The following is a 20,140-nucleotide window of genomic DNA, read 5'->3' on the forward strand; positions in this document are numbered from 1 at the left end:
CTATTTATTTTTTTTTTTTTGCTCGCCGACCGATTTCCCTCTTTTTTGTTGCTTACAAAATCGTCGCTGCCCCCTCTTATATACAGTCTTCTCGTCGCTGTTCGTCACCATGCTGCATTTTTTTCTTTCATTTTGCTTCGGCTCGATTTCTCTTCCTCTGCGTTGTCTTCTACCACGTCCTTGTGTGATGGGTGGCTCGACGTAGCGCACGCGCACACGAGCACCCCCACCCGCCCCCAGAAAAACCGCCATCCGATCCTGTGCCACAGAAGAGGCGACAAGGCCACGCACGCACACACGCAACAAGGGAAAGAGGCAACAGATGTTCAGAAGAGAGCGCGCTTAGAGAGAGAACACGCGGGTGACAGGGGCGGAGAAAGAACAAGCTCGGAATGCAGCAAGGAAAAGGCAAAGCGGGTAGTACGGTTGTCGTAGCGCATATATGAGGTAAAACAGGAGTGAGAGGCACTCACTGCACGACGAGGCAGCGGTAAAAACCAACGTGACAAGCACACAGGCTTATACACAAGTTCGCAGAAAACGCTCATACAACTCTCGGCGCGGGAGGAGTCGCTGGCACGGCTGGGGAAAGCGAGACGGGGCTACACTCCCCTAGCTCACCCAGAAGCGTTGTGCCTCAGTGTGGGACATGCCACCGGCACAGCGTTGAGTAGCACCGTCTCTGCTTCTTCCCGTCCTCCTCTCCCTCTCTCCCCTTCGCGCACCCCCTTCCTCTTCCCAACTCGAAACAAGCGGAAAAAAAGAGTCGTACCGCAGTCTTGCGAACCTTCTTTGCTTTTTTTTTGTTGCGTGAGCTTGCGTGTCTGTGTATGCGGAGTGGTGCCGGTGATTGTGCAAGCAATCCTATGCACGCACACGGGCGCTGAATGACGCTCTCTACACTTTTCCGTCGCGCCGTCCTCCTCCTTATTTCGCCCTTTTCTTTATTGTTTCAGCGTGTCGGTGCGTATGTGCAGGGCCACCACTGTCTCCTTGCGTGCATATCTGGCGTTGGGCATTCCCCTTGGACAACCAGACGCTCTTCTTTTGTTTTGCTGCTCTCTCGCAGAAGTGCTCATTGAGAGCAGTTTAGGACCCCATCTCTCACGCACGCATTCACAAGCACCCGTCTCGTCTATGAGGCTACGGCACCCTTCTGAAAAAAGAAAGACCCCAAACGAAAAGTCGACGGCGACACGCACTCATCGGCGTCAGAGCACAGGCTGCCCGTTATCCTTTGCTTTTTTGTCCTTTTGACGTGTCGTACATGTCCGCCGACGCCGGGCACGACGTGCACCACGCCTATGACGTCCTGCGTGGTATCCGCCGTGTCAGGACGACGGCGCAGCTGCAGGAGGCCTGCGATGGGTTGCTGGCATTTGTGAGGACAACGCATCAGCTGGTGGAGGCGCAGGCGGCGAAAAATGCCGCGCCCGGCATGAAGGACACTTCTGAAGCGTATCTGCAAGTGTCATCGAACCCCTCAGCTGAGGCGCAGGCGGCCATGTCGCAGCTGAAGCAAGTTTCTCTATTGTGTGGGGCCTTTTGTCGTCGTGTAGAGCACGTGCTTCGCACCACCTACACTTACGCGGACGTCGATGATGCCAGCCATGGCGGTCTCTCCACGGTGCATGTAAGCGCGTACATGGCCCAGCTCACCAAGGAGCTACAGCGCTTCAACACTCCAGCTGTCAATCACTTTCTGGCGGCGGCGACCAAGACGGACGCACTGTCAACGTCGACCTTGTATGTCTCCTCAGTGGACTGCGTCCTGTCGTACGGCATCGGCGATCTCTGCGACTACCGCTTGTGCCGTCGCAAGCGTGCACAGGCGTATCTTCAGCAGCTACTGGCGCAACCCCAATGGAACGCGGCTGCCATCACTCAAATCATCGTCTCTTTGAACGAAACGCTCTCCACGCCTGTGGACCCCTTCGCGGTGTGCACGAGCGACGAGTCGGTTGAGGCAACGTGCGTGGTGACGCCCTTGCGCGACCCCATTTCGCAAACTGTCATTCGAATTCCGGCGCGAGGGGAGAAGTGCGTGCACCTGGAGTTGTTCGACGTGGAGAGCTTCGTGCAGGCTACGCAACAGCGCTCCTTCAACACGGTCGACGTTGGCGCCCCGTGTCCGCTCTGCTCACGGACGGTGCACCTGTTGTCGATACGCGTAGACACGCGGGCCTTGGAGGCGATGCGCAGCTATGAAAGAGCTGCAACTGCAGCTGTGTCGTCGTCTTCGTCGTCTGATGCGCCGCCGCCCCTCACTGCTGACTGTGCCCTGGAGTGGAACACAGACAGTCGAACAGTCATGGTGGTCCGTGGCAGACGCGGCGCATCGGCCGAGGAAAGCGCGGTAGGCGAAGATCAGGAGGAGCCAGCGACGCCGTCGCGAGGGCAGCGTGCCGATGCATCAGACACGGTCACCAAAAAACGCCGAATCGAGATTGGCGGACACGTGCTGTACGCCGACTAGGGGGATGGTGTCGATGCGGGGCGGCGTCGGTTGGTGAGGCGCCTGTTGTACGGCGGCTCACGTGTGTCTGCCTTTTTGTCTGCCTGTTTTTTTTTTTCATGCCCAGACCCTCCTCGCCTGCGTTGTGTATTCGTGTGGGTGCGGGCGTGTTTGGCGCGCGAAAACACAGGAGACGATCGCCAATGAACTTGCACAAGCTTGCATTGCACACACTGCGGCTCGAAGGGCTACTGCGATGCCGTCTTTTGTCGACTGCACCAACCACCGTGCCTGCATCGTAGCGCAATGCACCGCTGTGAGTGCGTGCGAGTGAGACAGAAAGCAGGATAGGAGAAGAAAGCCGATTTTAAGGGGTGCAGGCCGGCACGCATAGACAGGTGTTTGACAGCCATTGTTTGGTGTGGCGCACGTGAGAGACACAAGGGCTGCAGAAGCGCGGCTGGGCAACCTCGCCGTCGGGCCGTCTTGAGGCAGCCCAGCCGTGCTCTTGGTGCGGAACCCGTTTGATTCCATTGCGTGGAGCTAATGTTTGCCCCCGTCATCATCCCTCCTGTTCACCCCTAGCCTCGCCTCTCCTCTTCTCTCTTTCTCGTCTCGTCTCGTCTCGTCCTCCCCCTTGTGCTGTTCTCGCACTGTTCTTTCGATGTTTCTTATCACATGCATGCAGATTTTGCACCTGCCATTCTTCAGCAACTCCTGTTCACTCTCTCTGCATTCTTGCCTACTTGGTTTCACCACCTCGTGCGTACCTCAGCCCTCCCCCCGGCACAAGTACGTGCGTCTGTTGGCCTCATTGCTCACCTTTCTCCTTCACTTCTGTTTGTTTTGTGCTTTAGTGCTGTTTCATCCGTCCCTCTCCCCGCTCGCTCCTACCGCCCTCCCTGTTTCAGGTTTTGTTTCACTGTCTTGTGGCGCTTAGTGGCGAGCTCTCTCCCAGTCCCTCATTGCCTATCTGCGTGTGCATCCACACTCACCCATACAAAATCACCGTTTTCTACGACGACTGACAACGAAAAATACACACCTCCTTTTGTTTTCGCTTGTACGTTCGGCTTTCTCCCTTTTTCTCTGTAGCGCTGCTGCCCCCCCCCCCCCCCCGTCAGTTGTTTCCCCTTTCCTCCCCTCTGATTTGTGCGTCTCTCTCTGGGCGTGCCTTCTCCTCTCCTCCTCTCGTCTCTCCGCTGCCACCACGCGTTGGTTTGCGCGCGCAACACAGGCAAGACAATGAAGAAGAGCATTTCCCTCAAGGAGTTCTCGACAACGCCGACGGTGTCCTACATGCTTAGCAAGGACGGCCACAATGTCGCCGCCGCGGCGGATGCGCAGAGCCGTTCCATGAACCTGCCGCCGCAGCCGCTTCGCGTGGAGCGTCCGAAGCAGCAGCAGCCCGTGCCGGACAGCGATGACACCATGTACGAGATGGAGTAATGGCACTCTCAGTGGTGAGGTGGGGCGATGCTCCATAGACGTGGCGTGCAGCCTACCGTCGGCACGAGAGATGGTGCTGCCAGTCTTGCGGATGCGTATGCGTGTGTGAGCGTATAAAGCACAATCATGCGTGGTAAGAGCGTGTCGCTAAGCTGTGAAACGGAACTCGAACGGGTGCGGTCATACAAGGTGAAGCAGGAATGGTTGCGTTCACGTGAGGGGGGATGGACGGTGCCGGGCCAATGACGAGGTAGAAATGTGTGTGCAGGGTCGTACGTGTGCGCAGGAATAGGACTGGGACTGTTTCCCTTTATGCTCCCTTTGGTTTATACGTTTGTGCACTCCATGGGACACGCCCTGCGAAGTGATGAAGGCGTGCCGCACTCTCCAACACACTCGCCCCCCCCCCCTACACACACACAAAGCGTTTGCGGAAAACGAAACACTATGCGACTGCAATACCCACTTTTTTTTGCTGACAAGGGGGGGGGAGAACTCGGTCAGTTGAACTTCCAAACTGCACGAGGAGGCAGCGCCGAATACGACTGGCAGCACGACCCGTGAGGAGAGACGGTCATGCGCCACACGTCCACGCTCTTCCGCACCAGGAGCACACCACTCATGCTCCGATGAGGGGGGCGGGTTTGCCTCCGTTTACGGGAGAAGACATGTAGCAGATCGCGGCAGTGGACATGTCTGTAGTCGGAAAACCAATGGCCGAGATCACGACAAACATGGAAGGGGTTGCAAGGCGCTTGTGCCACCGAAGAAGTCCACTACCAAAGCAGCAACGACGGCAGCTCAAGCGGCACCTCCTGGACCGAAATGGAGGACAACGCTAGCAGCAACAGCTGCCTCGTGTTCCTACACGGCGCCCTCCTCATGCCAGCTTCCCACTGTGCCTCGGTGTAGGCTGGGTGCTCCACATTGTGGGAGGCAAATTCATGGGTGACAGTGCCAATCAGACTGGGGGCTCGGGAGAGGGTCACCACACAGAGTGAGTGCGAAACCGTCAGAGGCTACGATGTGTGTGTGTGTGTGTGTGTGTGTGTGTGTGTGTGTGTGTGTGCATGGTCGCAGCTCGGCAGACGACCCGAAAGGAGAAGCAGGATGGCGCTCTGGGAACCACGGCGGCTCAAACGCAAGGCTGCAGAAGGGTGGAAGGGGCAGCCGCTGGCAAGGGTTCCGGACCCGCTGTCTGAAAATGAGTTTTTTTCACAGCGAAGTACTCGACGCACACAGAACCTCGGGCGGCGATGTTGTGCTCGAAGTCCCTGATTTAACAAAGGCTCGCGGAGCGTAGAGTCCCGATTATGCACCTCGCACTGATCACGGAGCATTTCGCAACTGCGACGGTGCAGGGGCGGCACAAAGGTGTCGGCAGAATCCGTAGAGATCACTGTCTGAAGCGGGTGTACGCGTGCACAGCAAACCTCCACTCCTCAGTGAGCGTTAGTGTGGTGTCCTTCTACATCGCAAGACCGCAAAACTGGGTGGGTGGCCTGTTGCGCAGCGTCGCAGATGTCCGTGGGTACCACGTGGATCACGCGTAGTGCGGCAGACGACTTGGCATTTGATTTACTCAGAGGTACGTGTTTTCCGTTGTGCGAGCGTGCGCGCGAAAGGGCGCCCACGCGATTGCCGCAACGCGGTCTGGGAGGTGGCAAACCTCCCTCAGCATTTTCGGGAGGGGAGGATTCCTTCAGCGCTGGCCGCGGGATGGATGGCTGCAAGCGCAGCTATGGAGGAAGAGGCACTGTATGGATTCTAGACCGGTGCTGGGCCATGTCGCGCTCCCCCCCCCCACACACACACACACACAAGCACGGCAATCTTATGGGCCCGACAGCAATCGTCTATGCAGCTAACGTCGGGCAGCGCACAACCCGACAGTCAAGTTGTTTCCTCCAGTCTCCTTGCTCACTCCGATGCTGGGAGGACTGCGACCGACGGGCGAGGCATACAGACACAGATCGGCTTGGTCGAAATGCTGAGCTAATACGCCCCCATAGGTGGGTACAACTATGAGTGAGGGGACGAGGTCCGGCCCTTGGCCGCACGTCTGCTTAGCGGAGAAATGTGGCCCCGCGAGCATAGCGAAGGCACAACGAAAATTGTCCGCCTGAATGTGGGGGAAAGCTGAAAACTGCATGCGGCCAGCAGAGGCGTCAGCAAGGCACGTCACCCTCTTTTCAGCCCCTCAACTCCTCTCCAGTCGCGCAACAACGGCCGCGTTTCTCCGGCAGTAGCGCGTCTCACGGTAAAGGCTGTTTGGAAGGAGGGGTGGTGGTGGTGTGGGCCGGCGCAGTGCTTTGTGTGCATCTGCCCACTTAGCGTGTCCCGTAAGTGACTGCCTGCCCCCTTCTCCCCTTCTCAACTCCTCTCTTCCGGTGTACATGCTGCGATGCATGTTGCACATGCTTCCCGCCCACCGCTCACACACTCCCTCTCCCCTTGTTCACGCTTCGCGGATGCGCGGGGATTGCTGGCCCACTCCCCCCGCCCCTTCCCCTCTTTTCCTCCCGCCAGCCCTCCATCGCACCGGGTTTTCGCAGTCACGTCTCTCTGGGAGTGTGGGTGTAAAGGAACGTGTACATACAGCCGAGCATTCGGAAACGGGAGAAGTACACGCGGCGTGTCTGCCGAAGCCCCTTCCTCTCTGAGTTTGTAGCCATCATCATGAGCCGTAATCAGAACCGCAAGGGCGGCAGCAAGCGCGGCCGCGCAGATGAGTGGATGACCGACGTGCGCGACCCGGCAGCGTTGCAGAACACGGCTTTTGAGGCGTACTACAAGGGCAACGTCATCCCTGCATCGGAGTGGGAGGCGTTTATGGCGTGCCTGCAGACGGGGCTGCCCATGTCGATCCGGTTCAACTGCGCAGTGCCACAGGTGGACGCCGTGGACGCGTTCGTCACGCAGCACCTCTCTGAAGTCTTCGAGAGCACGCGCATCCCGTTCTTCCCGGCGCAGCGAGCGATTCAGTTTGGCGTCAGCCGCGGCGACTTGAAGCGCAAGAAGGCGAACCGGACGCTGAAGAAGATTGTCTCCGCGATGAACGAGGGCGGCTACCTGACTCGGCAGGAGACCGTCAGCATGCTGCCTCCTCTCCTGCTGCAGGTGGAGTCTGGGATGCGGGTGCTGGACATGTGCGCCGCGCCGGGAAGCAAGACATCGCAGGTCCTCGAGCTCCTCCTTGCTGGCGAGTCCGGGAGGGGAGTTGTGGTGGCGAACGACGTCAAAGCTTCTCGCTTGGACGTGCTGCATCATCAAACCAACCGTGCCGCTGGTGCACATCTCCACCTCATCATCACAAACACAGACGCCACGCGCTTTCCTTTGCTGCCACTGGCGGAGCGCTTCGATCGCGTCTTGTGCGACGTGATGTGCTCCGGTGATGGAACGCTGCGCAAGTCCATCGATATGTGGCCTCGATGGGACTCTCTCCAGGGAGCCAACCTACACCACACCCAGATGCGCGTGTTGCTGCGCGGCATGGCGTCTTGCAAATCGGGTGGTATTGTGGTGTACTCAACCTGCAGCCTCAACCCCGTCGAGGACGAAGCAGTTGTGTCCGCTTGCCTGGCGCAGACGGAGGGCACCTTCGAGCTGATAGACCCTACGCCGCTGCACCACGGGCTCTGCGCTTCGCCTGGCATGACTTCATGGACCGTCACCACACGCGACCTCACCACGGCGCTGCGCAATTACGAGGACGCGAAGGCGTTCATGGAGGCCCAGACGGATCGCCGCACGTTTCAGTACGCACCGACTATGTTCGCGAACACCGAGCTGCTCGTGGATCAGCACATCGAGCGCACCCGCCGCATCCTGCCCCACACGCAGGACACCGGCGGCTTCTTTGTGGCGGCGCTGCGTTGTGTCGCGGCAGTGCCGGAGGATGCGCGTGCGAGGGCTGAGTCCGCCGCTGATGCGAAGGGCACGGAGGCGCCCTTGAAACCCCTCTCGGCTGGTATGCGGGCGACCCTGCAGAAGGCGCTCGCGCTGCCCGAAACGTTCCCTTATGACAACCTCATCGTGCGCAACGAGGAGGCGCGTAACCAGAAGGTGTACCTGGCCAACTCGGACGCCATTTCACTCAGCCAGCAACTGGGCTGTCGCGTCGTGCACGTCGGCTCGAAGGTGTTCGAGTCCGTGCTAAAGTACAGCAACGAAAAGCTGCGCTTCTGCACAGACGGCGTAGCCGACCTCGTGCCCTTTCTGCCCGCCAACTTCCTTGTATCGGTAACGCCGTCCCTGCTGCTGGAGCTGGCTGCTGAGACGCCGATGCCGTACGCCGATTTTAGCGCCAAGACTGGACAGCTCATCGAGGAGCTGCCACCGAGTTTTGTCCTCACCACCTCCTGGGCGGTTGGGGGGCCTATCTACGTAGCTGCAGAGAAGTCCACGAAGCTGGGCAAGCTTGTTGCGCACGTAGCAGGCTGGCAAGTGACAGTGTGCAAGCTGGCTTTGGGCTTACCACTGGTGGAGTCGGTGGAGGAGGAGCAGGAGGACGCTGCAGAGGAGGGCGACGCGGCCAGAGAGAACGCCTCTGCGCTGACCGCAGATGCGGCGACGCACTACAAAGACGGCTAATGCAGCAGTGGCACAGTGCATCTTCAACTGCCTCTCCTCCTCTCTCCGTTTCCTTTTTCCTGTGCTTGCACGCGGATGTGCGACCAGCAGCACACTTCTGTGGTGGTTGGTCGCAGGGGGGGGGGCAAACAGTGCGTGGAAACGCGGAGGTGAAGTAAGGACTGCGCTTCCCTGGCACACGCAGAGCGCTCGCGTACAGTGGCGGAAGCGCAGAAGGGAGAGTAGTCGGCATGTGCAGCCGCCCCCCCCCCCCCGAAGACGGAAGAGAACGCTGACGGGCCTCGTGCAAAGGGCCGCCACCCCAATGATGAGGCAAAGCTCGGAAAAGACTTGGCTTGAAGCGCTCACGTAATACGGGGAGGGAAGGATCGAGTGCGTGTACGCAAGTGTTCTAGGTCCACGTGGATAGATGACAGCCATGTGACGGCGTAGAGGGAGGGGGAGGTGAAATTTCCAACCGCAGGAGATCCGGGATGGGGCGACGAGGATGTCCGAGAAGAGGAGGCGCCGATGCAAACACAGGCGAGCATCAAAGTCTTCTCGGTAGTCCATGCGGCTGCCGTGAACCCTCGCCAACGTTGTGAACTGCGATGGCCGAGTCCAGTGTGTTCCAGCCTGCGCTTTCTCTACCCTCACTCCTCTGCACCCATCGCCTGATTACGGCATGCTGCGCAGTTTGTCTTTTTGCTTCTTTGTCTCCCCTCCGTGTGTGTCTCGCTGCGCACGAGCACACACTCCCTCGACAGTTTCAGGGGTGCGTCCGCGCTGGGGTCTCGCCATATTCCGTCCCCCCTCCTCCTCCCTTGTCCTCCGCTCTCTCTCTCTTTTTTTGCGGGTGTTTTTGTGTTTCCGGGGAGGATGGGGGAGGCTACCAGAGCGCGCGTGTAGGCTTTGGTCACTTGCTCCTCTTCATGGGCTGCGGTGAGGCGGGCGGGTAAAGATCTGGCCAGCGCGCGAAGGCACTTGCCCGCTTCAACAACACGATAAGCGAAAAGGAAAGTAGAAAGAGAAAATGCACCAATCCTAATACTTAACACGTGTCACAGTCGTCTGGGGAGAGCAAGCGCGCGGACTCGGGCAAAGACCGCATTGAGCGAGCAAGGACAATGGAAGTGGCGCGTGCATGAGTGGCGAAGAGTGATCGGTCATACTGGGGTGCGCATGCTCGGTGTCCTATCCTCTCCGCTCTCAGAGCGTGGGTGGAGAGGTGACAGGAGACGACTAAGACACCGGCGTGCACTACAGACATACCGCAACACTCCCTGCACATTTACTTTGTTGTGAGAGAGAAAGAAAGCGAAGCGAATGCCGCTGCTGCCCTTACGTGCGCGCACGCACACGAGGGGATAAGGTGTGCGTGTGTGTGGGGGGCGGGGGAGGAGGGAGGTCTGCTGTCCTCTCCCCCCTTTGTTCGTCGCCGTGGCAGAAGAAGACGGAGAAAAGATGCGCACGTTGTCAGTTCTGTGCAGTGTGTGCGCATGTGTCTGAGCTGAGTACACCGTGCGCTCTCTCTCGCCGTATTCTCTCTCGTCTCGACCCCTTCTTTTGCCCGTCTCTCTCTGTCTCCTCCTCGTTTACTCGCTGCCCACGGTGCACCTATCTGTGTGTACCCGACCGCTTTAGCGACAGCTCCCCAAAAGCTCCGTGAGTGTGCACGCGTGTCTGTGTCTGTGTGCGTGTCTGTGCGTGTGCCCTGTGCCCTTCATACGCACTACCATCACCTCTCCTTACACGGCCAGCTCTCACCTTCTTTGCTCGTGTGCTCTACTGGCCCTACACCCCTTGTAGAGCTCACTGAGCGCCGTCTATTCATCGTTGACGGGACTAGCGGAGCTGCGCAGCTGGCACCGCGCGCAGGCCTGCGTACACCTCCACGCTCCTCCTCCTCCCAGCTCCACGACATCGACCTGCCGACTTCCTCATCCGACGGTGCCGCGGTACTAGCGACGGCGTCCGCTTGCTCGTTCCCTAAAAAGTGTGTGTGTGTCTGTCTGTCTCGGCGTGTCTGTGCGCTACCCCAGCTACGCAGTTGTTGTTTTTCTCTGTCGCGTCTCCACGCCGTGCTTGTGCATTGTTATTCTCCTTGAGGAACTGTCTTGTTGCTTGGCGCTGCGTAAAGGGGACGAATAAGGCGAAGGGCGGTAAAAAGTGCCAAGAGAACGTGTGTGAGTGTGTTTGTGTAGCGATAGCGACAAGCGCGTGAGGCGGCGCCCCCCGCTGCTCCGCTTCTTTGCTGCAGCGCACGCTACGTTTTTTGGTCGCTCTCCTCTCTCTCTCTCGCCGCCCTTTGCTTTCTCTTTGACTGTTTCTCCGTTTTTTTCTGCCCCCCCCCTCCCCCCCTCCTATTCGTGCACGACGCGCCTGTGTGTGTGTGTGTGTGTGTGTGTGTGCCTGTGTCTGTGCCACTATCTGTGCGAGTCGGTGCGTGTGCCTGTCGGCAGCTCCTTGTTCCTCAGCGGAAGGCGGCTTTCGCGCGCGCTTTTCGGCCTGTTCTTCTCCCCCGCCCCACCAGCGCACAGCCTCTTCCTTCGTTTTCGTTGGTGCTCTGTGCTGGTGCTTCCCCATCCCGCTGTCACTCTCTCTCTCTCTCCATCCCTTCACCATGACGGCGGTAGCAGCCACGACAAGCATCACGACGACGCGGGCGTTGGACGAATTCCGCAGCGGTAATGTCGATACGGCGCAGCTCATACTAGAAGAGGCAGCCAAGTCCGAGCATAATGTAAATGAGCTGCTGTCCATCCACTGCATGCGCGCCACCTTGGCTGCGATGAAGGGCAGCATGGACGTCACGGCCATCACCGCGCAGCTCGCTCCCGGCGAGCCGGTGCGGGTGCCGGTACAGAGCTACTTAGAAGGCATTGCCGCCATGGCGCGCGGCGATCTGACCACGGCACGAAGGCGCCTGGAAACGGCAGTGGAGCGGTGCGAGGGCTTTGGCGCCGCCATGGTGTGTCTCGCCGCCGTGTACTACCTCACTAGCCAATACGAGAAGAGCTACGCGCAGTACTGCTGCACCTTGAAGATGTTCGGCTCCGAGAAGACGCCGCCGGTGGTGCGGGTAGGAATGGGCCTGTGCGCCTTCCGGCTGCAGCGACTCGTAGATGCCCGGCGCATCCTTGAGCGCGCCATCGAGGTGCACCCCGATGATGAGCTCGCGTGGCTGGGGCTGCTGGCCGTCTACATTGACCTTCGCATGCTGCCACAGATCCACACAGCCGTGATGCGTCTCAAGCAGTTGATGCCTCAGAACACGACGGTGCTACTGAAAGTGTGCGACTTAGCCTACTTCCGCTCCTTGGAGGACGGGCGGCTGAAGAGCTCCATGGGGCGGCTGCGTAGTCTGCTGCGGTATGTGCGGCAGACAGCCTCGCCTGAAGAAATGGCGCTGGTCGACTTCCACGAGGGCCGGCTGCTGCTCGCCTGTGGCGAGGTGGCGGCGGCGCAGCCGCTCCTCGAGTCCGCCGTGCGGGCGAACCCGAACCTCCTAGCCGCCCGTATCCATTACGCCCGACTACTGATGCACGCCAACCGCCACGTCGACGCGGAGACGCTGCTGATGGAGGTGAACAGGACATGGCCCAATGAGAAGGAGGTGCTACAGATGCTCGCCATTCTCGCCACGCGGGCGGGTCGACACAACGAGGCCCTTCGCTACAGTCACACACTAACCATGACGGTGGCGCAGGGCGACGTGAACTCGTGGGCGTTGGCCGCCGTATGTTCCCGTCTAGACACGGGGCACTGCGGGCGGATCTGCGCGCACGTGCGTGCCGTTCAGCGGGAGCTAAAACTGCCCTCTAGCTGGAAGCTGAGCGCCAACCTCGCCATCCTGTCAGGGGATGTGGAGGCGCTGCAGGGCATCGTGGACGCGGAGCTAGGGGCGGCCTTTCTCATGTCCAACACCGCAGTGGACGTTTCCTACGTGCCGCTGTTGTACAACCTGGCCCTGCTGCTTGAGAAGCGGGAGCCGGTGCGCGCACGGCAACTTTACGTGTACCTCGTCAAGCACCACAGCACCTTTGCTGCACCGTACTATCGCCTGCATTTCCTGGCAAAGGAAGCAGGTCAGCTGCAGCAGGCCATGGCGTGGCTGCAGTGGCTGCTGAAGGTGCACCCGATGGAGGCCGCGGCCCAGACATGCATGGCGCAGCTGTACATGGAGACGTCAAGCGCGAAGGAAGCGCTGGCTATCTTCAAGAAGGTTAACGCCTCCGAGTTGCAGCTTCCTGTTGCTCTCGCCGTCGGTGCCACCTCTCTGCAGGCGTGCCAGCAATCGTCCTCGCAGTGGCCGAAGCTGCTCGCCTCGGCGCGCTCCTTTTACCGGAAGGCCCTCGCCAAGGACCCACGCAACATTCTCGCAGCCCACGGCTACGCGTGCTGCGACGGACTGGAGCGGCGCGGCGACGCCGCTGAAGCGATGCTGAACAGCGTGAGTGAGGTGACCCCGCTTTCCACCGTGCCGACAAGCAACGTCGACGCGCACCGCGCGAATGTGAAGATGCTCAGCCACGGCTACAAGCAGGCCGCGGACTACTTTGCGCGCATGCCGACGCGCACATCGGAGCAGGACGCGATGTACTCGTACTGCATCGCTACGGAGGGGCGGTACGCGGAGGCTCTTGAGCTGATCCACACCGCCTCCATCAAGGCACCAGGTGAGGATCCGATGCTGGTGTACAATACAGCGCTGCTGCACTTCATGGCCTTCGTTGACGGGCTGAAAGGCACCCGCGCCCTTACGGCGGCGCAGGGTGAGTCGCTTCTCGCCCACCTCGAGGCCGGGCAGCAGGGCACCACTTTCCTGGATGGCATCAAGGGCAAGTACGAGTTGATGAGTCGTGCCAAGCGCTACCTTCGATCTATCAGCGCCTACTGCGAGCGCCACCGTGCCACCGTGCACACGCTTGTGGAGGCTGGCCAGCAGCGGGCGAAGGAGCTGGCGCAGGCCGAGGAGGGATGGCGGCGCGTTTTTGCGTTGCACAAGGCGGAGCAGGAGCGCCGACAAGAGGAGGAGGAGTTGGCGGAGCACCAGAAGGCGGAGGAGCGCAAGCTGACGGAGGCAGACGTGTATGCACGCTTTCGTCAAAGCCGAATTCAGCAACCGGCGGTGCTGCTGAACGCGGACTTGCTTGCGGCGACGATGGCGGATGCCATGCAGGACACGATGCCGGTAGACGAACCGCCAGCGGCGCTGGGGGAAGAGGAGGACGGGATGCCGTAATCCACTCCTGCTTCCATTGCTGTGACTCATTTTTCTTGTTCACCGGTTTGCAGTGCGTCACTGCCGTGTTGTGGATGAGCTGGCTCGTTGTCCTCTGCGTGCGCGTATGTGCGTAAACGTGGCGCTTCTACATGTCATTTGTTGCGGCGGTCGGCGACAATCGAGAGGGCGCCGCGGCTTCCACGTCATGGACCCCTCGTTGATTGGGCGCTGGGCAGCTGCTTTTGTGCTTGTGCGCGTTAGCTGGACGGCGCGGTCCGCCGTGACGCAGGTGAGTGCCTACACACCGCAGCGGGTAGGAGGGGCCGAGGATGGAAACGAAAGGGAGGGCCGCTCGTCCTACAGCTGCAGAGTGGGGGACCGGGTGCCCTGCGCAAGATTGCAGGTGCGAAAGGGGGCGATGGGGCACCGTGCGCTGTGGTTTACTTCTGTGGTGCCTTTTTGTTTTTGTCTTGCGCGTGTGCGTGTGTGTCTTTGTTCTTGTCGCCTCCGTGTGTGCGTGCGTGCTTGCGTGTGCCTCTCTCCCTCTTTTATGGTCTAGTGGGAGTTCTTCTTTACGTTCTTCTAACCGCGATGAGGGATCAACATCCAATCAATTTGTGGCTGCCCGCTTGTCGCTCTTACCTGCAGGAGTATGGGTGCGTGCGTGTGTTGGTGCTTCCATACGACCCCTCCTCCCCTTCTCCAAGGAGGTGCTCTACGCACAAGAGGTGTTCGCATCCGTCTCTCGCTCTATGCGCTAACTCTCATGTATGTAATCCTTCCCCATCCCTCCATCCGTGATTTGACGCGAGCCCGCTGCCGTTCGCAGATGGACGCCTAGCGCGTGCCTTCAGTGCCAACGCATCTCTTCCGAAGCCTGGAAGCTGTATGCTATGCACCGCCATCTCTTCCTTGGCCAACACGCACAAGACAAGGAAGCCACGGAGCTGCGCGGAGGGGCTTCTTTCCCTGCTCTCTCTTGGTTTGTCGCCTCTCTGATGTGTGCACACACACGCGCTCCCAAGACCCATGCCAGCCAACGCCGGTCAGCGATGCTCACATGCCAGGAAGTTGTACCTCTATTTCCTTCTCCATCTCCCTCACACACGTGTGTTCCCCCCACTTCCCCTAACCCTCCCCCCCCCCACACACACATGCGTCTATGTTCTTCTCCAGTTCTCGCTCCTGCATTCACCCGCCTTCGCCGTCGGACTCCCCTTTCTCGAATCCTCTACAGCCGCTAAAATGACGGACAAAAGCGTCTATGGCGGTCTCTTTCAAGACCCGCCGTACCTGTCCTCCGACCCGGATCCGAAAAAGACGGACCCCTACGACAAGAAGGATGCCATCCCGTCAAGGTACTTGGGCAAGAACATGACGATCGGCGGCCGTGTGCCGCCTGGCCAGCACCCTGACGCCTACTTCGACAAGAGGTTCCTCACCCTCGCCTCCTCGGAGCAGAACGGAGGTAAGCCGGTGGACTACGACGAGAGCAAGCAGCGCACCGCCGCCTCCAGGACAAACACCAAGAACGCCATCTCTGACAAAGAGTTCTGCTACTCATCGTACCCGGAGAAGAGCACTGGCCCCGGTAGCTACTACGGATGCTTTCAGAATCGCCCGTACGAATACATGACGGAGCCGTGGGATGATGGTAAGTCCAAGAAGAAGAAGAGGGCACCGAAGCCGAAGGAGGAGGAGCCGACGCACTTGCCTAACATCAAGACGAACCCCGCCAAGAAGGGCACGTATGGCTACCCCGGACTGCTGCTGAGCAACCCCTCTTACAACGACGACTGGAAGAAGGACTACGCCGCAGCAGAGGCAAACAGGGCACGCAGGGAGCGTAAGCAGGGCCCCGCACCAAAGGCACTAGGGCCACCGTTTCACATTCCTGGTGTGAGCCACTCCTACATCGACGAGATGCCGAATACGGGCGTGTCCGCGGTGTATGCGGCCTACGAGGCCCCGGCGGATAGCGCTGCTGAGAAGCGCAAGGCCAAGAGGGAAGCTGCGGCTGCTCCTACCCTAGTCCATGAGCGTGCGTTCTACGGGTCTGCCAACCGGTCCGGCGAGCCGGGTTGCCTGAACCCGTTCCCCAACTTGTGGGTGCACCCGGATGAGACGCAGCCGTCGAAGATCGCGCTGCGCAAACAGGCGCAGAAGGAGAAGGAGGAGGCGGCTCGGCAGCCCAAAAGAACCGAAGTGTGGAGGCCGAACTCCTTCGGGAAGACGTCTGTAGTGTCCTCGTGCCTTCGCAGGTTCTACTGAGCGACTCGGTCCCCGTCGTTGCTGGTGCCAACGAAAGTCTTCCCTAGTCAGCCCTGCTTTCCGTGTGCGAGAGTGTGTGCTCTCTTGCTGGCAGCGCTGCATCTCCTTTCTCACTCGCCTTTGCGGGGAGAGATGTGCAGGGCTCTTCTTTGGGGTTCCGTGGCCGGTGCTCGGCTGGCTGCTGTGGATGGTAGAGAGGGCGGATGTGGCGGGGTAAGGGCCGGCGAGGAAGGCAACCCGCCGTCTCACTCCGTGTTTCTGACCCTCTGATCATGGCTGATCGCTTGCCTGCATGCCGCCCTGCGATGTTGGCACTGCGGGATCTACCAGTCCTCCTCTCTTTCTACCTCACTCCTTGTTTCTTCTGTACCGCCCGTAAAGGAGAAGGGTAGGGGGAAAGCCGCTGGAAAAAAGGGCGAATACGGGCTGCGCGTGCGCCCTTCCCCTTCCCAGGGTCTCTCTTCGCCTTTCCTTCGCTATCTGAAAATGTTGCTGCTTGTTGTTGGATTTTATCACTCTCGTTGTGCGCATGTACACTGACCTCCTCTCCCCCAACTGCCTTCACCTGGGGGAGGAAAGGGGTCTTTCGGAGTTGTCTGCATGGTGCCACTTATACTTTTTTTCCGTTTCCGGATCCTTCCGCATGTACAGCGAAGAGCTCACGATGAACGAGATTGAAAGGAGGGAAGGGGGTGGGGGAAGCCGCCGACTGAGACGTCTTTTTGTGTGTTCTCACCTCCTGTGTCGCGCGCGCTCTCATCGGCGTCCAGCGGCACACCCTATCCGTCAACCTCGCTTATCTCTCTACTTCCGCACCAACACCTCTTAGGCCTCCCCTCTCTCGCCCTTCTTTTCGTTTGTTTGCTCGCTTTTTCATTGTGCATGTATGCTGTGTGGAGAACCCGACTCCTGTGGTTCCTGTGCTCCTGCCTTTCCCTTTTCAGCCTGGCCCCCTTCCCTTCCCTTTCCTCGCAGCCTCATCTGGCGCGGCGTGCATACTGACACACGATGTCTCCGTTGACGGGCAATCAGACAGCGCCACTAACGAGCATGCGCAATACGCGAAGACAACTCGTCGTCGCTCGACTCTTTTCTCCATGCATTCTCTCTCTCCTTTGAGCTCCCCCACTTCTACGTTGGCCCGAACAGCAGCCACCCTCACACTCAAAGGACCTGGAGAAGAACGGTGGCGAAATCTACGGGCAAACTTTGCACATGACGGCGCCGATTGTGGGGCCCCGCGCTGAACGATCCCCTTCTCATCGTCCAGCGCGCCTTGACCTCTCCTCCCTTCTTCCACTTTCCTGTTTTCCCCTCCCCTCCTCTCTCTCTCACCTGATTTGTTTCTTCGAATTTCCGGCTGCTTGTACACACCCCGTTTGCGTGTATGCATATCCCTGCGTACACATGCACATGCTATGATGCGTGTGCGCGTGTGTGCGTTGGCTGTGTTGTTGCGTTTGCCGCACAACTTCTTTTTTTTTTGTACCGCTTCGACGCGCTGTCTGCGCTGTGTGAGCGTTGCTGCTCGTACGCCTACATATATACATACATATATATATATATATATATATATATATATATGTGTGTCTGTGTGTGTGTGTCCATGCCAATACGCACACCGTTGCGCATACCAGCCAAGGGCTTTCTTTTCCGACTTCCGCTCTTTTTTATTGTTCTGTTTTTTTTTCTGACCTTCTCGTGTTTTCAAGCGTTGCCTTGCTCGAGCTCCCTTCGCTTCGAGTGCACGCACATCCTTGAACATTACCACGCAGCTCCCCGCGCGTTACACGCACACCCACACGGTTGCTCATACACACCCGCACACGATCCGAGGTTTGCTTTTATACACATCCATACACCCTCCCCTCCCTCCCTTCTCTGCTCTGCCCCCTCCTCTCCTTACCCGACTTACGCCGGCACCCTCTCTGCAACAGGAGACACACAACACGTGCTGACAAGAGCAGATTCAGACGAAAGAAAAAGAGTGCTTTCACACGCACACACACACACACACACACACACATGGCGCAAGTAGCAGAGGAGTCGCGGGCGCTGGAGAGCCACGTGTTCCGCAACAAGTACCGCCAAATCAAGTCGATCGGCAAAGGCAGCTTCGGCGAGGCGGTGCTCGTCCGCTCAAAGCTAGATGGCAAGCGCTACGTGGCCAAGGCAATCGACTCCATTTCCATGACGCCCAAAGAGCGGCGTGACGTGCAGAATGAGATTCGCATTCTAGCCGCCGTCGACCACCCCAACATCATTCGCTACCACGAGCACTTTGAGGATGACACTCTAATCTTCATTATCATGGAATACGCCGACGGTGGCGACTTGAGCTTTCGTATAAAGGAGGCAAAGAAGCAAGACGTGCCGCAGCCCTTCGACCCAAACTTGGCGATGTTCTGGTTTCTGCAGATCTGTATGGCGCTCAAGTACCTGCATGACAACCACATCCTTCACCGCGACCTCAAGACGGCCAACATCTTCCTCACCTCCAAGAACGTGGTGAAGCTTGGCGACTTCGGTATTTCAACAATCCTCCAGAACACGATGGCATGCGCCAAGACTGTGTGCGGCACCCCCTACTATTTCTCGCCGGAGCTCTGCCAAAGCAAGCCGTATAACAACAAGAGTGATGTGTGGGCTCTGGGCGTCGTCTTCTACGAGACCCTCACCCTGCACCGCCCCTTCAACGCCAAGACGCTGAAGGACCTACTAAAGAAGATATTAGCAGGTAACTACGACCCAATCCCCACCACAATTCCAGTGGAGATGCGCTCCCTGTGTGCCAGCCTGCTGCAGGTGAACTATATGCAGCGTCCCAGCATCAACCGCATCCTAGAGAGCCCCTACGTGCAAAGCACCCTGCGCAGCTTCAGTGAGGACTTGGCCCGCCAGGTGGAGAAGGACCGCTCCGACTTCGAGGCGAAGAAGCTTAGCGAGCGCGAGAAGCATGCTCAGTCGAGCCCCCTGAAGGAGGAGGTGGCGAGGATGCCGCAAGAGCCGGCAAAACCACAACTCAGCGAGCGCGAGCAGATGGCGATGCTGCGCGGCATGGACCGCGAGAAGATGAAGGCAATGCTGGCGAAGCAGGCCGCTGAGGAAAAGTCTGCGCCTAAGACCGCAACGGCACCTGAGCAGATGGGCCATCCTGATGTGGATGATGATGGCGACTACATCGCGCAGAAGAAGGCCATGGTGGAGAACACCAAGGAAATTGTGGGCAAGTCAAACCTTGGCGGGCACCCAGAGGAGTTCGGCGACGGCCCCGCCGACAGCGCCCCACAGGTGGAGACGATCACGATGGCGAATGGGCGCACGGTGCTTGCCTCCAGGGTACGCGACCACCTGGAGAAGGAGATGGGCTTTGAGCTGCTGAATCGCGCCGTCGAGCTTTACAACTCTGGTATGATGAGCGGCCTCACCAACTCGGAGATGCAGCACGAGCTGACTGAACTCTTAGGACCGGCATTTGCGCACAACGCCAACGCCATCACGAAGCTGGCCGTCTGGGAGGGGAAGCAGTAGGCCCTTGGCGCCGTGGGAAAGGTATCCACGTGCGAGTCTTGCTCGCGACGCTGTGACTGCGGTCTGAAAACACAGGGAAGGGAGAGGCATGAGGTGCGCTATATGGCACCTGCTTCGTCGTCTTTTTTCTGAGTGTCGCAGCTGCTGCCAGGTGTGGTGATCCACTGTGCTTGCTAATACAATTCCGGTATCATGTGCTGTGCGGACGGGGGCGAGGAAAAGGAAAAGGTGCTCTCATACATCTCCCTATCTTCACCCAAACGCATACAGTTGTCGGGGCAGGTGCGGTGGTTGTGCTGGCGCTGGTGTTGATTGCTCTTTTTGTATGACGATGTGCCGTGCTGTTCTTGCTTCCTTCCTGTCGTGCCTTTTTTTCGGTTCGTCTTTTTCTTTTGTGACGTTGTCCGCCGCAGTGTCGTCGTAGTCGCTGTTGCTGCCCCCCTTTTTACACCGTTGCTTGCAAATGTTTGCGAGTGCATCCTGGTGCCTCGTTCCTTCCTGGAGCCAGTCGACCACCGCACCTCGCCTTATCGCTGTCCCTTCCTCCCCTCCTCAGTTCTCTGCGGTTCCTCTCTCTCCCATATTGTCTCTCTGTGTGTGTGTGTCTGCGTGCGCCTACTTTCTTCTGACAC

At 59.0% G+C, this 20,140-nt stretch overlaps 6 protein-coding genes across 6 annotated transcripts; all 6 read left to right on the forward strand.

Annotated features, from left to right (window-relative positions):
• Window positions 1–1,267: 1,267 nt before the first annotated feature.
• Window positions 1,268–2,476, forward strand: LMJF_29_2520 (conserved hypothetical protein; the record flags this gene model as incomplete). Its single annotated transcript, XM_003722287.1, has 1 exon — window positions 1,268–2,476. One exon carries the CDS (start codon window positions 1,268–1,270, stop codon window positions 2,474–2,476), a length of 1,209 nt encoding a protein of 402 aa, XP_003722335.1.
• A 1,224-nt stretch (window positions 2,477–3,700) lies between these two features.
• LMJF_29_2530 (conserved hypothetical protein) lies at window positions 3,701–3,904 on the forward strand (the record flags this gene model as incomplete). Its single annotated transcript, XM_003722288.1, has 1 exon — window positions 3,701–3,904. The coding sequence occupies one exon, from the start codon at window positions 3,701–3,703 to the stop codon at window positions 3,902–3,904; it is 204 nt and encodes a 67-aa protein (XP_003722336.1).
• Window positions 3,905–6,583: 2,679 nt separating this feature from the next.
• LMJF_29_2540 (conserved hypothetical protein) lies at window positions 6,584–8,500 on the forward strand (the record flags this gene model as incomplete). The annotated part of the gene is made up of 1 exon (XM_003722289.1): window positions 6,584–8,500. The coding sequence occupies one exon, from the start codon at window positions 6,584–6,586 to the stop codon at window positions 8,498–8,500; it is 1,917 nt and encodes a 638-aa protein (XP_003722337.1).
• Window positions 8,501–11,102: 2,602 nt separating this feature from the next.
• LMJF_29_2550 (conserved hypothetical protein) lies at window positions 11,103–13,724 on the forward strand (the record flags this gene model as incomplete). Its single annotated transcript, XM_003722290.1, has 1 exon — window positions 11,103–13,724. One exon carries the CDS (start codon window positions 11,103–11,105, stop codon window positions 13,722–13,724), a length of 2,622 nt encoding a protein of 873 aa, XP_003722338.1.
• Window positions 13,725–14,735: 1,011 nt separating this feature from the next.
• On the forward strand, window positions 14,736–15,977 carry LMJF_29_2560 (conserved hypothetical protein; the record flags this gene model as incomplete). The annotated part of the gene is made up of 1 exon (XM_003722291.1): window positions 14,736–15,977. The coding sequence occupies one exon, from the start codon at window positions 14,736–14,738 to the stop codon at window positions 15,975–15,977; it is 1,242 nt and encodes a 413-aa protein (XP_003722339.1).
• Window positions 15,978–18,002: 2,025 nt separating this feature from the next.
• Window positions 18,003–19,508, forward strand: LMJF_29_2570 (putative serine/threonine-protein kinase; the record flags this gene model as incomplete). The annotated part of the gene is made up of 1 exon (XM_003722292.1): window positions 18,003–19,508. The coding sequence occupies one exon, from the start codon at window positions 18,003–18,005 to the stop codon at window positions 19,506–19,508; it is 1,506 nt and encodes a 501-aa protein (XP_003722340.1).
• Window positions 19,509–20,140: the final 632 nt, after the last annotated feature.

This window comes from Leishmania major, chromosome 29 (genome assembly GCF_000002725.2).
Source record: "Leishmania major strain Friedlin complete genome, chromosome 29".
NCBI lineage: Eukaryota > Euglenozoa > Kinetoplastea > Trypanosomatida > Trypanosomatidae > Leishmania > Leishmania major.